This window comes from Anolis sagrei, chromosome 8 (genome assembly GCF_037176765.1).
Source record: "Anolis sagrei isolate rAnoSag1 chromosome 8, rAnoSag1.mat, whole genome shotgun sequence".
Classification (NCBI taxonomy): domain Eukaryota; kingdom Metazoa; phylum Chordata; class Lepidosauria; order Squamata; family Dactyloidae; genus Anolis; species Anolis sagrei.
Genome location: NC_090028.1, coordinates 5039344 through 5056359, shown reverse-complemented (window position 1 = coordinate 5056359; position 17016 = coordinate 5039344). Strand labels below are relative to the sequence as shown.

Below are 17016 nucleotides of genomic sequence, written 5' to 3'. Positions count from 1 at the left end.
CCTGCCATTGCTTTGCATTCATTGGATGGAGGTTGGTGCCTGGAAGGCTCAGGTGTGCCACAAAAGGCCATTGGATGCTCTGCGGAGAAGCTCGGCAGACCCTTCCATGGGTAATTAAGTGCCTGCGTGGTAATTAATCCTGGCACCTTGACAGGTCCGGGCCCCACGAGAGGGGGAGAGCTGTCAACGAGGCAGGAAGGGCCTGCCGCCATCCCATAATGAGCCCATCTCAGGAGAAAGGCTGTGCTGGCAATGCTAATTTGGAGAGGAAAGTGGAGTCATCGCAGGGACACTTGGGCATTTTTCTCAATGGGCGAAGGCACTGCAAGGCATATCTTCTGGCGGATTTCTAAACAGGAAAGGAAGTGGGAGGAAGGAAGGAAGAATGAAGGAGATAGACAGATAGATAGATAGATAGATAGATAGATAGATAGATAGATAGATGGAAGAGGGAAGAGGGAAAGAAAGAAAGAGAAAGACAAAAGGAAAAGAAAGGAGGGAAGGGAAGGATGAGGAAAGAAGCAAGGATAAAAGGGAGGGAGAAGGAAGGAAGGAAGGAAGGAAGTGATAAAAGGAGGAAAGAAGAGAGGAAGGAAAGAAAGGGAAAGGCAAAAGGAAAAGAAAAAAGAAAGGATGGAGGAAGGAAAGAAACAAGGAGAAAAGGGAAGGAGAAGGAAGGAAGAAAGGAAGGAGAGGATGGTGGAAGGAAAGAAAGAAGGAAGGAAGGAAAGAGAGAAAAGTCAAAAGGAGGGGAAAAGAGAGGGAGGACAATGAGAAAGGCAAAAAGAAAAGAAACAAGGTAAGGGAAGGGTGGAAGAATGAAAGAAGCAAGGAGAAAAGGGAGGGAGAAGGAAGGAAATAAGGGAGGGTGAGAAACATGTAAGAAAGAAAGAAAGAAAGAAAGAAAGAAAGAAAGAAAGAAAGAAAGAAGAAATAAGGGTGGGGAGGATGGAGGAAAGAAAGAAGCAAGGAAGGAAGGAGGAAAGGAAGGAGGAAGGAAATAAAAGAAGGGAGCAAGAATGAAGGAAGGAAAGAAGCAAAAAAGGAAGGAAGAGGGGGGAAAGTGAAAGAAAGAAAATAAAAGAAGAAAAGAGAGGATGGAAGGAGAAGGGGAAAATGAGGGACAGAGAAAGGGAGGGAGGGAGGGAGGGAGAAAGGGGAGGATGGTGGAAGGAAGGAAGGAAGGAAGGAAGGAAAGAAAGAAAAGGCTAAAGGAGGGGGAAAGAGAGGAAGGAAAGAGAGAGAAAGAAAGGCAAAAGGAACAGAAAAAAGGGAAGGGAAGGATGGAGGAGGGAAAGAAAGAAGCAAGGAGAAAAGGGAGAAAGAAGGAAGGAAAGAAGGGAGGGTGAGAAACAGGTAAGAAAGAAAAAGGAAAGAAGGGTAGGGAGGGTGGAAGAAGGAAAGAAGTAAGAAAGGAGGAAAGGAAGGAGGAAGGAAATAAAAGGAGGGAGCAAGAAGGGAGGAAACAAAGAGAGAAGGAAAGGGAGGGAGAAGGAAGGAAGGAAGGAAGGAAGGAAGGAAGGAAGGAAGGAAGGAAGGAAGGAGAGATGAAGAAAATGAAGGGAGGGAAGGATGGAGGAAGGAAAGAAAGAAAGAAAGAAGCAAAAAAAGAAGGAAGAGCGGAAAGAGAAAGAAAGAAAATAAAAGATGAAAAAGGAGGATGGAGGAAGAAAAGGAGGGAAGGAGAAGGGGAAAAGGAGGGACAGAGAGAAGAAGGAAGGAAGGAGGGAAGGAAGGGAGATAGGGGAAGATGGTGGAAGGAAGAAGGAAGGAAGGAAGGACAGACGGACAGAAAGAGAGAAAGAAAGAAAGAAAGAAAAGGCTAAAGGAGGGAAGAAGAGAGGAAGGAAAAAGAAAGGCAAAAGGAACAGAAAAATTATAAAAGAAGGGAGAAAGAATGAAGGAAGGGAAGAAGCAAGGAGAGACGGAAAGGAGGGAAGGGAGAAGAAAGGAAGAAAGAAGAGAGAAAGAAAATGAAGGGAGGGAAGGATGGAGGGAGTAAGGAAAGAAAGAAACAAAAAAAGAAGCAAGAGAGGAAAGAGAGAAAGAAAAGAAAAGAAGAAAAAGGAGGATGGAGGAAGAGGAGGAGGGAAGGAGAAGGGGAAAAGAAGGGACAGAGAGGAAGGAAGGAAGGAAGGAAGGAAGGAAGGAGGGGAGGGAGGGAGGGAAGGAGAGGATGGTGGAAAGAAAGGGAGGAAGGAAGAAGGAAAGAAGGAAGGAAGGAAGGAAGGAAGAGATAAAAAGAGTGAAGAAGAGAGGAAAGAAAGAGAAAGGCAAAAGGAAAAGAAAGAAGGGAAGGGAAGGGTGGAGGAAGGAAAGAAACAAAAAGCGAAGGAAGAGAGGAAAGAGAGAAAGAAAGAAAAAGGAAGATGGAGGAAAAAAGCGGAGGGGAGGAGAAGGGGGAAAGGAGGGACAGAGAGAGGAAGGGAGGGGGAGGGAAAGAAGGAAAAGAAGGACAGAAAAGGGAGGAAAGGAAGGAAGGAAGGGCTAAAGAAGGGAAGGAATGAAGGGAAGGAGAAAGAAGAGAGGTAGGTAGGAAAAGGGGACCTAAAGGAAGGAATGACAAAGAGAAGGCAAAGAAGGCTAAAAACCTTGCAAAACCGCAACTTCCAGGAATTCATTAGCATTGAGCCGTGGCAGTTTTAAGTGTTGTCAAACTGCATTAACTCTAACGTGTAGGTGCACCATTTGTGTTTGGTTTACTGCATACTGCAAGTCGGAGAGTTCTATCTATGCTGACGATCGTGCCATGCAAACAAATAAATACCCATGACTTGACATAAAAAATGATGAAAAGGCACGCAACAAAATTAACATATACGAAGTCCAACGTGTTGCTTTGGTGGCCTTATACGATCCGTCCACAACTACCTCTCTCCAAATAGAAAACTGATGCTGCAGTTTCCTACTGAAATTTGGCAGCAAACCCTTCCCTGCACTCTAGTCAATGGAAGAAGGAACTTAATGCATTGCAGTCAATAGGTAGACCAGAAGCAAAGTCACTCTCATCGTCTGTGTCGTGGTTCATTTCGTTCTTCTTAGTTCAACATCAATATCATCGCTAAATATAGTCAATTTAAGTGCAGTCAAGTTATATATTGTCTGCCTTCGAGCCATTTCTGATGCACGGTCGGCGATACAAATGTTTGCAATGCTCAGACAGATACGAACGCATGGGGATTGTATTTCCTAACCATGACTAGAAGGGGATTTTAATGAGCGTAATAATACTCCATGAAGAATGGTTTCTCATTAATGGTTTGGAAGAGAGTTTTTCATCTCTTTCACAGCAAAAAGGATGCAAAATACATGGATATTCGGGTCCCTTACTTACTTAGGCGATCCCTCGTTGTCCCTCGAGTAGGATAATCTTCCAGGGTGTTGCAACCCAGATCAGGAAACAAGACCATAAGATATTAATCCACCACACTTGACTGTAGGAAAAAAACAATCCTTTTTTATTGATGAAAAATGGTTACAAAATAGAGGAAAATACAAAGTCCAAAAAGCCACAGTAAAATTCAGCAGTCAGGAATATCTATGAACTAGATCAAAATTCCAAAAGTAACACTATAAAAACCTGGAACCTGTTAGCATCTCACTAACCGTACTTGGAAACTAGAAGCCTCTGGGAATGCAGGCCATGGGAACCGGGAAATCTGCCAAGGTAATGCCTCAGTCTAAACGATGCTTGATCTAACGAGACGGCCCAGGGAGAGACACTTAAAACTAAAGAAACTGTTTCGAGACACGCCTCCAGACTTTGAAGCCTGTGCCTCCTTTTCCTTTAATCTGCTTGACCTTCGCAGACTCTGCGATTCACTCCTGTTTTTCCAAATCTGTCCTTTTCTATCCTCATTAAAAAAAGGCAGGTGCTAGCTCCTCTGGAGAGCTATCACCGCTTGATTCAGAAACATTCCCATCAGGATGCGTAGTTTCACTTTCCAAGCCACTGATCTCAGAATCAACAGTTTCCAAACCTTCAGGGACAAATTCATGTTCAGTAGCCTGTTCAGTTGCAACAGGAAATACAATCAGAGAATCAGGTTCAGGTTCACACCGAGGCTGAACCCCAACACAGGTTGGGTCCGTAGGTGACGGTGGAGTCCTATTCTTGACCTGCATCTTCTCCCGCAGTGAGGGCATTGGTTTCCAGGTGGAAGGCAGTCCCGGTCGGGGTTGGCTTGACGCGCCTTCCTCTTGGCCCGTTTCTCTCTTTCTCCCTCCATTCATGCCTCTTCAGCACTGCTGGTCACAGCTGACCTCTAGCTGGAGCGCTCACGGGCCAGGGCTTCCCAGTTCTCAGTGTCTATGCCAGAGATTTTAAGGTTGGCTTTGAGCCCATCTTTACATCTCTTTTCTGGACCAGAAGCAAGGGAAAGCTGGATCATTTCCGACTCACTTCCTAAGTCGTAACAAATATGGCAGAAAAAGCTTCGGAAGGGCAAAGGAACTTCCGGTTTTTAAAAAAGCTTTGATAGCGCTTCAAAAAGGTAATTTTAACAAAATTATTACAAGCAACGAGTTATCCCGCACAACTCTATCCATGCCTACTGTGTAGATATGTGTGTGGAATGCAAACTCATTAATCTGGGACAGAGGAACCAAGGGAAAGAATAAAGGGAAATGCAATGTAGAGTGAGAAGAAGGAGCTGGGCTCAGCAAAGGCTCGCTGCTCTAGAGAGCTGCCCCATTGAAAATGCCCCGGTCAGCAAAGACCTCTCCGGGTCACCAAGCCTAGAATTATGCCAACGCAAAGACTGCAGGCTTCGCCTCCCTGGTATTTATGTACCCTGCATTTCTATAAATATGTATTATCATGCTGGCCTTCCAAATATATACACGTGAAAAGCATATAATGAAAGAGGCAACAAGATCCATCAAAACAAGGCACAAACACAGCAGCAATTAAAACCAGCTTAACTCTGCAAAGGCTGTCTCTGAACCAATATTGTCTTTTTACCCACCTCTTCTAATAGCATTGTTGTTGTTGTTGTTGTTGTTGTTGTTAGAGTATAGTTCACACAAACTCTCTCCATACATCTGCTTCTGGGCCGGCCCATATGTCAAATTTTAAAACATGATGATATAGATTCATATTATATTCATCATATTATATTCATATTTATTAATAACTAGCTTGGGGACCCAGTGGTGCCCGGGTTATTTGAGAAAGGCATTGTGTGCCAAGTTTGGTCTTTATCAGTTATTTATGTGGCTCACAGTGCTCTCAGGAAGTTAGTGAAGGTACTGTGAGACCCATTGTCCATTGTCCATCTTCCTCCAAACAGCACCAGGATGTAGAGTTGGTCACGGGGGCTCTGTGTACCAAATCTGGTCTTGATCCGTCATTGGATGAGCATCGCAGTAGTCTCAGAAAGTGAGTGAAGGTACTGCAAGTCCCATCATCCATGGTCAATTCTCCTCCAAACTGCATCAGGATGTAGAGTGGGTCATGAGGACTTTGTGTGCCAAGTTTGGTCTTGATCAGTCATTGGATGAGGTTCTCAGTGGTCTCGAGAAGTGAGTGAAGGTACTGCAAGTCCCATCATCCATGGTCCATTCTCCTCCAAACCACACCAGGATATTGAGTGGGTCATAGGGGCTCTGTGTGCCAAGTTAGGTCATCATCGGTCTTTGGATGAGGGTGTCAGTAGTTTCAGGAAGGAAGTGAAGGTACTGCAAGCTCCATAATCCATTGTCCATCTTTCTACAAACTGAAACAGGATGTTGAGTGTGCCATGGGGGTATGGTGGGTATGTGTGCCAAGTTTGGTCCAGATCTGTCTTTGGTGGGCATCACAGTGGCCTATGGGACCCGAAGCGAATGAAAGTACTGCAAATCCCATTATCTGTAGTCCATCCTCCCCCAAACTGTACCAGGACATAAAGTGGGTCATGGGGGTTATGTGTACCAAGTTTGGTCCAGGTCCGTCACCTGTGCAGGATGCAGTAGCCTGTGAAAGTGGGAGCCAATCAGAAAGCCGCCACATACATACATACAAACATTGACTTTTATTAGATAGATAGATAGATATTTTAATTATTGTATTAAAATATTATATCAGTTCTTAGAAAACAAGAAAGTATTACATTAAAAGCAAAGTAACCATCCTCACAATATAATATTTAAAAAATTCTTGGGGTTCTTTGGGAAACTTTTGCTTCAAAAAGGTATCTGGGTTAGTTCGCCTCAGTGTGAAGGAGGCCTCAGTCTGAGAGAGCCCTCAGTGTGAGGTAGGCCTCAGTCTGAGAGAGCCTTCAGTGTGAGAAAACCTCAGTGTGAGGTAGGCCTCAGTCTGAGAGAGCCCTCAGTGTGAGAAAACCTCAGTGTGAGGTAGGCCTCAGTCTGAGAGAGCCCTCAGTGTGAGAAAACCTCAGTGTGAGGGAGGCCTCGGTCTGAGAGAGCCCTCAGTGTGAGAAAACCTTAGTGTGAGGTAGGCCTCGGTCTGAGAGAGCCCTCAGTCTGAGAAAACCTCAGTGTGAGGTAGGCCTCAGTCTGAGAGAGCCCTCAGTGTGAGAAAACCTCAGTGTGAAGGAGGCCTCAATCTGAGAGAGCCCTCAGTATGAGAAAACCTCAGTGTGAGGTAGGCCTCAGTCTGAGAGAGCCCTCAGTGTGAGAAAACCTCAGTGTGAGGTAGGCCTCAGTCTGAGAGAGCCCTCAGTGTGAGAAAACCTCAGTGTGAAGTAGGCCTCAGTCTGAGAGAGCCCTCAGTGTGAGAAAACCTCAGTGTGAGGGAGGCCTCAGTCTGAGAGAGCCCTCAGTGTGAGAAAACCTCAGTGTGAGGGAGGCCTCAGTCTGAGAGAGCCCTCAGTGTGAGAAAACCTCACTGTGAGGGAGGCCTCAGTCTGAGAGAGCCCTCAGTGTGAGAAAACCTCAGTGTGAGGGAGGCCTCAGTCTGAAAGAGCCCTCAGTGTCAGTTCTTAGAAAACAAGAAAGTATTACATTAAAAGCAAAGTAACCATCCTCACAATATAATATTTAAGCATTTCTTGGGGTTCCTTGGGAAACTCTTGCTTCAAAAAGGTGTCTGTGTTAGTTCGCCTCAGTATGAGGGAGGCCTCAGCCCGAGAGAGCCTTCAGTGTGAGGTAGGCCTCAGTCTGAAAGAGCCCTCAGTGTGAGAAAACCTCAGTGTGAGGTAGGCCTCAGCCTGAGAGAGCCCTCAGTGTGAGAAAACCTCAGTGTGAGGGAGGCCTCAGTCTGAGAGAGCCCTCAGTGTGAGAAAACCTCAGTGTGAGGTAGGCCTCAGTCTGAGAGAGCCCTCAGTGTGAGAAAACCTCAGTGTGAGGTAGGCCTCAGTGTTAGTTCACCTCAGTATGAGGTAGACCTCAATATGAGAAGTCCTGATGTGAGAAGCTTCAGTGAGAGAAGCCCCAGGTTGAAGGCCATTGTGTGTGAAGTTGAAAAGCTTTGAGAACCCGTACTTTAGAAGATTGCAAAACTAAGGCGGGTGCGATGAAGTCCTGAGACTCATTTAATTCCGTTAATAGTAATAAGGATCACAAAGAACCATAGAAGGGTTTGGGGGGATTCCTGAGCTAAATAAACAACCATCTTGTCTTGCTTCTCTTTGCCAGATTTACCGACGCTGTTGGCTGGTATTCCGGAAATCGTCCAGCAAAGGACCCCAGCGGCTGGAGAAATATCCAGATGAGAAGTCTGTCTGCTTACGGGGTTGCCCAAAGGTGAGGATCCCTCCTCTTTGATCTAATCAGGGATGTCCAAACTTTTTGCAAAGAGGGCCAGATTTGGTGAAGTGAAAATGAACGGGGGGAGGGGGGGCGGACCACTGGCATAATTTTCAGTCCTTCACAGAGAAAACAAATAAATCTAAACATTGTACGTGATGCAACTCAGAGTAAGCTTCCCCTTGCTTCCAAACACCACCACACAAGAGCTGAAGTATTATAGTTTATTGAGGAGAAAATACAAGTCAAACTAAAGAATAAACATTACAAAATTCCAAAGATTAAGGTTAAAAGCAGAATATAGTTCCAAAGATCTTCAGGTAAAAACAGGAGACATAATCCTATTGGCAAAGTTCAAACCAGAGTCCCAGGTACAAGCAATGAAACAATTGCCCCATGAATCACAATGCAAGAAATCCCAAGCGTACTGCTTTCCAGGCTAAGGTTATTCCATGAAACTTTCAGGATAGTAAGCTACGTTGAACTGACACTTTCTCAGAGTTTGCAAGAGGTCTAAATACCTTTCTAACATGAAAACATTAGGCTCTCATCATCATAAAAGCATTGCGATGACCTTTCACCGAGCTGGTTCTCATCTGCTGGCCAGACGAGAACTCCGCCTGACCCGGAGATCAAGACGAGCTTGCCAGGTCAAGTCACTATCTACACTTTTGGTATCAGCGTGGGAAGGCACCTGCTCGCTATCTCCTTCGTTAAAATTCCTTTTTGGTGGTGGGAACGGCTGTGTTGACACTGCACTGTCTGTGAGAGCCTCAGAAGCAGGCCCAGAGATTTGAGGCACAGACTAAGAGCCATGAAGCTGTTGCAACCCAGAGCAGGAAACGAGATCCTAAGATAACAATCCACCATACTTGACTGTGGGGAAAACAATCCCTCTTTATTGATGAAAAATGCTTACAAAATAGAGGAAAATGCAAAGTCAAAAAGCCACAGTAAAAATCAGCAATCACAAATACCCATGAACTAGATCAAAAACCAAAAGCAACACTGTAAAATCCTGGAACCTGTTAGCAATCCACTAACCGTACTTGGAGCACTAGAAGCCTCTTGGGATGAAGGCCACGGGAAATGGGAGATCTGCCAAGGTAATGCCTCAGTCTAAAACGGTGCCTGATCTAAAGAGTCAACCCGGCGAGAGGCACTTAAAGCCGAGGAAATTGTTTCGTGACATGCCTCCAGGCTTTGAAGCCCTTGTTTCTTTTTCTTTTAATCTGCTTGACCTTCGCAGACTCTGTGATTCACTCCTGTTTCTCCAAATCTGTCCTCTTCTATCCTCATTAAGGATCCCAGGTGTTAGCCTCTCTGGAGAGCTATCACCGCTTGACCCTGAAACATTCTCAGGGTCAAGGTTATTCCATGAAGCTTTCAGGATAGTAAGCTACGTTGAACTGACGCTTTCTCAGAGTTTGCAAGAGGCCTAAATACCTTTCTAACATGAAAACATTAGGCTCTCATCATCATAGAAGCATTGCGATGACCTTTCACCAAGCTGGCTTCTCGTCTGCTGGCAAGACGAGAACTCCGCCTGACCCGGAGATCAAGACGAGCTTGCCGGGTCAAGTCACTATCTCAGGGTCATGGAATAACCTTAGCCTGGATTGTGTACTTTCACTTTCCAACCCTTCCAAGCCTGCAGGAGTTTCTTCTACGCTGACCTCAGAATCAACATTTTCATTAGCATCGGGAGCATCAGAAAATACATTTTCAGTAGCATCAGGAAATACAATCAGAGAAGCAGGTTCAGGTTCACACCCAGGCTGAACCCCAACAGAAGTTGAATCCCAGCAGGAATCTGAATCCCATCATCCTCATCCACAACAGTACGTCTCTTTCAAGAGAGGAAAACAAATTTATTTATTTATTTATTTACGACATTTATATTTTGCTCTTCTCATCCCGAAGGGGACTCAAGAGCAGCTTACAAGATATATATCCATACAATCTATATCTATAAATCGGTAAGGGGCGTCCAACGGGACAGCAAAACTCAAAAAAACCCCAACGAAAATTAACCAAAATTCCCATGCGCATACCTCAACCCACAAGGTACAAACATATCGAATCAAAATAAAAAACAACTCAACAACACACCCACAAAACAACAAAACAACTGAGCATGCGCAATGGCACCCAGCCGCAAGTTCCCTGGCGCGCGCACATGGCCTGCCGGCCAACGCTCCCTCCGCACAAGCCACGCCCCATCCTCCGTCGCCCCGCCCCGCGCAATCACCCCACACCATGCCCCGTCCCTCCCCCTGCCCGCCCCACACGATCACGCCACAACACGCCGCCTCCAAGGAAGCCCCGCCCACTCCAAGCCCGCCGTGCCGCTTCCCGCCCTGTCAAAAACAACCCTCCTCCCCTCCTTCATCTTACCCCGCCCACGCGACACGCCCCCTTCCTTCGCCCCCCCACCCCTTCCCTCCCTCACTCAATCCTTCCCTCCTCCCACCCCCTCCGGTAAGACACGCCCCCTTCCTTCCCCGCAGCTGGCCCAATCAAGGAAGAGGAAAAACATCGAAGGAAGGAAGGAAACAGAGAAGGAAACATGGAAGCAAAGAGTGAAGGAAAGAGGTAGAGAAGGAAGCAAAGAGAGAAAGAGGAAATGAAGAGGGATGGAAAGAAATGGGTAGAGAAAGAAGGAAGGAGATAAGGAAAGAAAAGGAAGGAAAGAGGAGCGAAGGAAGAAGAGAAATAAAGAGAAAGAGGGGGGAAGGAAGGACAGAAAAAAAGGAAGAATGGAAACAAAAACCAAAGGAAGGAAGAAACAGAGAAGGAAACATGGAAGCAAAAAGTGAAGAAAAGAAGGAAAGAGGTAGAGAAGGAAGAAAAGAGAGAAAGAGGAAATGAAGAGGGATGGAAAGAAATGGGTAGAGAAAGAAGGAAGGAGATAAGGAAAGCAAAGGAAGGAAAGAGGAGCGAAGGAAGAAGAGAAAGAAAGAAAAAGAGGGGGGAAGGAAGGACAGAAAAAAGGAAGAATGGAAACAAAAACCAAAGGAAGGAAGGAAGGAAAGAGGCAGGGAAGGAAGAAAGAGAAAGGGAAGGAAAAGAAAAAAGGAAGAAGGAAAGAGGAAGAGAAGGAAGGAAGGAGAGAAGGAAAGAAAAGGAAGGAAAGAGGAGCAAAGGAAGAAGAGATAGAAAGAGAAAGAGGGGGGGAAGGAAGGACAGACAAAAGGAAGAATGGAAACAATAACCGAAGGAAGGAAGGAAGGAAGGAAGGAAGGAAGGAAGGAAGGAAGGAAAGAGGCAGGGAAGGAAGAAAGAGAAAGGGAAGAAAAAGAAAAAAGGAAGAAGGAAAGAGGAAGAGAAGGAAGGAAGGAGATAAGGAAAGAAAAAGAAGGAAAGAGGAGCGAAGGAAGAAGAGAAAGAAAGAGAAAGAGGGGGGAAGGAAGGACAGAAAAAAGGAAGAATGGAAACAAAAACCAAAGGAAGGAAGGAAGGAAAGAGGCAGGGAAGGAAGAAAGAGAAAGGGAAGGAAAAGAAAAAAGGAAGAAGGAAAGAGGAAGAGAAGGAAGGAAGGAGAAAAGGAAAGAAGAAAAGGGAATGAGGGAAAGAAGGAGAGAAAGAGGGAGGTAAGGTCTGCCACAGCAACGCGTGGCAGGGTACAGCTAGTACATTATATTATTAGCATAGTACAGTATCAGTATTATATATTACTATATTGTACTATACCATTATATGTATTGTAATATTATTAATAATATTACATGTAATATAAAATATATAATTATAATATCATATTATTATTAGTAGTAGTAGTATTATATTGTATTACATTATAATATTATAAATATTATATGTATATACAATATATTATATTATATAATCACTATCATCATGATTTCTGGGCTAAGACCTCAGACCAAGGGATGATACCTTGTGATATCAAAGGAGGGTGTTATGAGGGTGAGGGGGCAGGAATCATGGCATCCCAGAGCTGGAAAGGATCCCCAAAGGTCATCCAGTCCAACCCCTTTCTTTCTGCCAGACTGGAAGACACAATCAGAGCCCTCCCAACAGATACCCATCCAGCCTCTGCTTAGAAACCTCCAGAGAAAAAGAGTTATCAAGTTATTGATTTTGTGACAGAGATTGGAGTCCAATGGCAATTTGAACAAGGGACGGAATTGGACCCCGGGCCGGACTTTGGCCATGCCGGGTCTAAATGATCAGAGCTTGGAAAAATCGAAGTTATGTTCTTCTGGATCATACATCCCCCAATTCTCTATCTGCTTGAGGAGATTTGAGAAACTGCAATCCCCCCAAAAGCTAACTTCTTCCAATAGTGGACAGTCCTGTCCCCGGCAAGAAAGCTCTTCTTGGAAACTATAGGAAGGGATAACCTCTATGTTATCGTCTCCAGCAGCATTCTGCAACATTTCGTCACTCCGGCAAATGTTCCCGTTATTGTCTTTCGATGCCTCCCTGGGGTACCATTGTGTGACACAACATATTGGAAGGAAAAACAACATCTCGGCCCCAGGGAGCCATTGTGGTGGAAAATAACCCAGTTTTATGATTGCGAAGGAACGGTTCCTTCCGCCTTCGCCTCTCCGGCTCATTCTGTTCTGCCTTCGAAGCTGCGCTCTGGGGTTCGTCACAAAGCCCATCGCTTCGCAAAACAGCCTTCGCCTCTGTTTCTGAAGCTGATGGAAACCCATCCACACAACGCATCCTAGCACTTTAGGATCACATTAACAGCTGTGGTTCGATGCTGTGACATTCTGAGGTCTGTAGGTTTGTGCGATAACTCTATCAAGAGTGCGTGTGGCGTTCGGATCCGAGCGAGCCAAATCGAACACGGTTTGTGTCCTTTCTAAGGGCATATACCATGGCGATAAAGGCCGCAAAGAAATCCTTCTTTGCAGCCACTATTGCGTCTGCAAAGAACCGTCCAGCTGAGCTGTTTCGAGTTGTCAGAGGCCTTTTAAATTCCACCACACAGGATGGGAGTCCTGACAACTCGGCAGCTCGCTGTGAAGCTTTTGCTCAGTTCTTCGCAGACAAAGTCGCTTTGATCCGTTCTGGTCTGGATACTAGGCTTGGGTAACCACGGAAAAAATTGGTTCTAAACTCGTTTCGTTTTTAAGGGGGGCCTTGCGTTTCGTTTTTTTAAAGAATTCCGAAATTTTCCTTCAAAAAAGTTCGAAATATACGAAATTTCGTAAAATTACGAATCGATTCGTTAATGGCGGACGCGATTGCGCAATATGCTAAAAAAACCCTCCAAATGGGACAAGGGGAACTTCTGAAGCTTCCCTCTCACTCTGTTGTTGACTGTTGGTGTGATAATTTATTTTTTATCACTGACAAAACAAACAACAACTATAAAACTTGCACCAGACATACGGAAACAATTACGAAACAATTTCGAAACAATTTTGAAACAATTACGAAACAATACGAAATAAATTGGAAATTTTTTTTTCGATTTTTAATTACTCCTCACAGTAGTCCTGCATGGCTCAATATTGGATCGTAAGCTAATTTAAATACAAATTAATAACGAATTACGAAATTAACAAACGAAACCACCCAAGCCTACTGGATACCATGTTAACGGCAGTCTCTGAGGATGTAACTGGAACATCTGCTTGTCCGGTTTTAATGGATTCATTTCAATTGGTGAAACCCGAGGATGTGGACAAGATACTTGGAGGAATGAGGGCTACCACATGCATCCTAGACCCCTGCCTATCCTGGCTTTTAAAGGAGGCCGGGGGGGGGGGGGGATTTGGCCGAATGGGTAAAGGTGGTGGTTAATGCCTCCTTTCGGGAAGGCAGTATTCCATCTAGCTTAAAACAAGCTATAATAAAAACGCTGTTGAAAAAAACATCACTGGACCCCACTCAATTCATCAACTATCGGCCAGTTTCCAATCTCTCCTTTTTGGGCAAAGTCCTGGAACGTGTGGTTGCTTCACAACTCCAGGTATTCTTGGAAGACACGGATTATCTGGATTCGGCACAGTCTGGCTTTAGGCCGGGACATGGAACTGAAACAGTCTTGGTCACCTTAGTGGGTGATCTACGCCGGGAGCTCGACAGGGGGAGTGTGTCCCTGTTAGTTCTGCTGGACCTCTCTTCGGCCTTCGATACCGTCAACCACGGTATCCTTCTGGGACGCCTCGCGGGAATGGGCCTTGGAGGTACTGTTTTGCGGTCCTTCCTAGAGGGTCGTTCTCAGAAGGTGTTATTGGGGGACACCTGTTCTACCCCACAACCATTGTCTTGTGGGGTTCCACAGGGTTCAATATTGTCTCCCATGTTGTTTAACATCTACATGAAGCCGCTGGGGGAGATCATCCGGAATTTCGGGGTACGGTGTCACCTGTACGCAGATGATGTCCAATTCTGTCACTCCTTTCCACCTTCTACTAAGGAGGCTGTCCAGGTCCTGAACTGGTGCTTGGCCGCTGTGATGGTCTGGATGAGGGCGAACAAATTGAAATTGAATCCAGACAAGACAGAGGTCCTCCTGGTCAGTCGTAAGGCCAAACAGGGCCTGTGCTTGACAGGGTTACACTCCCCCTGAAGGTACAGGTTCGCAGCTTGGTTGTGATCCTGGATTCATCGCTGAGCCTGGAACCCAAGGTCTCGGTGGTGACCGGGAGAGCATTCGCACAATTAAAACTTGTGTGCCAGCTGCACCCGTACCTTGGGAAGTCTGACTTGGCCACGGTAGTCCACGCTCTAGTTACATCCCGTATAGACTACTGCAACGCTCTCTACGTGGGGTTGCCTTTGAAGACTGTTCGGAAGCTCCAAATGGTCCAGCGTTCGGCAGCCAGGTTGCTAACAGGAGCGGCACTCAGGGAGCTCACAAAATCTACCCCCCCCCAACCCCACCAGTATTCAAATTTGGGCGTATTGGTGCCAAATTTGGACCAGTGAATGAAATTACACCCTGCAGATGAGATATTTACATTACGATTCATAACAGTAGCAAAATTACAGTTATGAAGTAACAACAAGAATAATTTTATGGTTGGGGGATCACCACAACATGAGGAACTGTATTAACGGGTCGCGGCATTAGGAAGGTTGAGAACCACTGCCCTAAACGGTTCTGGCCCTGTTTATCTGTCCGAACGTATCTCTCCTTATGAACCATCCAGGAATTTAAGATCTTCTGGAGAGTCCCTGCTCTCTGTCCTGCCTTCTTCACAGGTTCGGATGGCGGGGATGAGAGATAGGACCTTTTCAGTGGTGGTCCCTCAGCTATGGAATGCCCTCCCCAGAGATATTCAATCGGCTCCCACTCTCCTAACATTCCAAAAAAAGTCAAAACCTAGCTTTGTGAGCAGGCTTTCTCAAATACTCTACTACTCCTTCATCCGGAGAGGCCCTGCTCTCGCTCCCGCCCCCTTCACAGGCACGATTGGTGGGGACAAGGGAGAGGGCCTTCTCGGTGGTGGCCCCCCAACTCTGGAACTCACTTCCCAGGGATATCAGGCATGCCCCAACATTGGCAGTCTTTAGTAGGAACCTGAAAACATGGCTGTTCCAGTGTGCCTTCCTGGAATAAGGAAATAGGTGGGTGCATAGGTGGACAGCAAGCTAGACTATTAATGGTCAGGAGCGTACTCTGACCTGGGCTGGCTTTGAACTCATGGCCTCTTGGTCAGTAGTGATTTAATACAGCTGGCTAATAACTAGCTGTGCCATTTGAAGGCACACGAAGTGGCCAAAGGAAACACACAAGACCCTGAACCCAATCTCCTAAACTAGGCTCAGAATTTTGCAGGCCTTCTTTGAAGTTCAGAATTTGAAGTTCAGAACCTCTTGCTTCTTGACAGGTCACCGAGATCAGCAACGTGAAGTGCATCACTCGGCTGCCCAAGGAGACCAAGCGGCAAGCCGTGGCCATCATTTTCACCGACGACTCAGCTCGGACATTCACCTGCGAGTCTGGTAAGTGATGGGCATCTCGGAGCAGCGTGGGCATTGAACTGCCGTTCACACTCAAAACCATGAGCCAACAGTGTGATGCAGGAGCTTAAAAAACCAATATTTGATACACAACATGATGAGTCCACAGCAGACAAGGTCTAGGACTGTGTGATGTATCGGCAAATAATGCGTGCAGATCCCAGTAAGGTGGCCTTTTGCAGCTGGCAGATGGTGATTTTGTCAGCGCCGATTGTGTTTAAGTGCAGGCCAAGGTCTTGAGGCACTGCACCCAGTTTGCCGATCACCACTGGGACCACCTTGACTGGCTTGTGCCAGAGTCTTTGCAGTTCGATCTTTAAATCCTCATATAGTTTCAGCTATTATTATTATTATTATTATTATTATTATTATTAATTATTATTTCATGCCAATATCGGTATGTGATATCAATTGTGGTTTCATGCCAATATAGGTATGTGATATCAATTGTGATAGACAACTTGGGTCAAATAGCAATGCCTGTGTTCTCTGTGCACAATGTCTGCAACTCTCCTTTTCAAGTTGTTTCTCTGCAATCCTGCTCTCACCTGGGATTGCAACATTGACGATCCATACTTGGATTTTTAACACGATTGTGAGGTCAGGAGTGTTGTGCTCCAAAACTCTGTCAGTCTGAATCTGGAAGTCCCAGAGTAGCTTGACGTGTTCATTCTCTGTAATTTTTATTGGCTTATGATCCCACCAGTTCTTTGTCGCAGGCAGATGGTCTTTGTGGCACAAGTTCCAATGAATCATCTGAGCAATGTTGTTGTGCCTCTGCTGGTAGTTTGTTTGCACGATCTTCTTGCAGCAGCTGAGGATGGAATCTGTTGTTTCACCTGCTTCCTTGTAGAGTCTATGCTTGGGATTTGTCGTCGACTTTTCAATTCTGGCTTTTCAAACTTCCATTTGTGATAGTATTATTATTATTATTATTATTATTATTATTATTATTATTAACACAACAAGATGAGTCCACAGCAGACCCTCTGCTGGCTGTTGAATTGTATCACACCTCGGACACTTCCCAAGTGTCTAGGACTGTGTGATGTATCAGCGAATAATGTGTGCAGATCCTACTAAGGTGGCCTTTTGCAGCTGGTAGATAGTAATTTTGTCAGCGCTGATTGTGTTTAAGTGCAGGCCAAGGTCTTGAGGCACTGCACCCAGTGTGCTGATCTCCACTGGGACCACCTTGACAGGCTTGTGCCAGAGCCTTTGCAGTTCGATCTTTAAATCCTCATATCGTGTCAGCTTTTCCAGTTGTTTCTCTTCAATCCTGCTGTCACCTGGGATTGCGACATAGACAGTCCATACTTTGTATTGTCGAAGGCTTTCATGGCCAGAATTACTGGGTTGTTGTAGGTTTTTTCG

At 45.6% G+C, this 17016-nt stretch overlaps 1 protein-coding gene across 4 annotated transcripts in view; it reads left to right on the top strand.

Moving 5' to 3' along the window:
• DOK4 (docking protein 4) overlaps window positions 1–17016 on the top strand; it is a 91053-nt gene that overhangs the window by 53969 nt on the left and 20068 nt on the right. For all 4 annotated transcript variants that reach the window (XM_067470982.1, XM_067470983.1, XM_067470984.1 and 1 more), the window contains 2 exons: window positions 7579–7686; window positions 15510–15624. In XM_067470982.1, the coding sequence (XP_067327083.1) occupies window positions 7579–7686; window positions 15510–15624 (223 nt within the window). The remainder of the gene's footprint in view (window positions 1–7578; window positions 7687–15509; window positions 15625–17016) is intronic.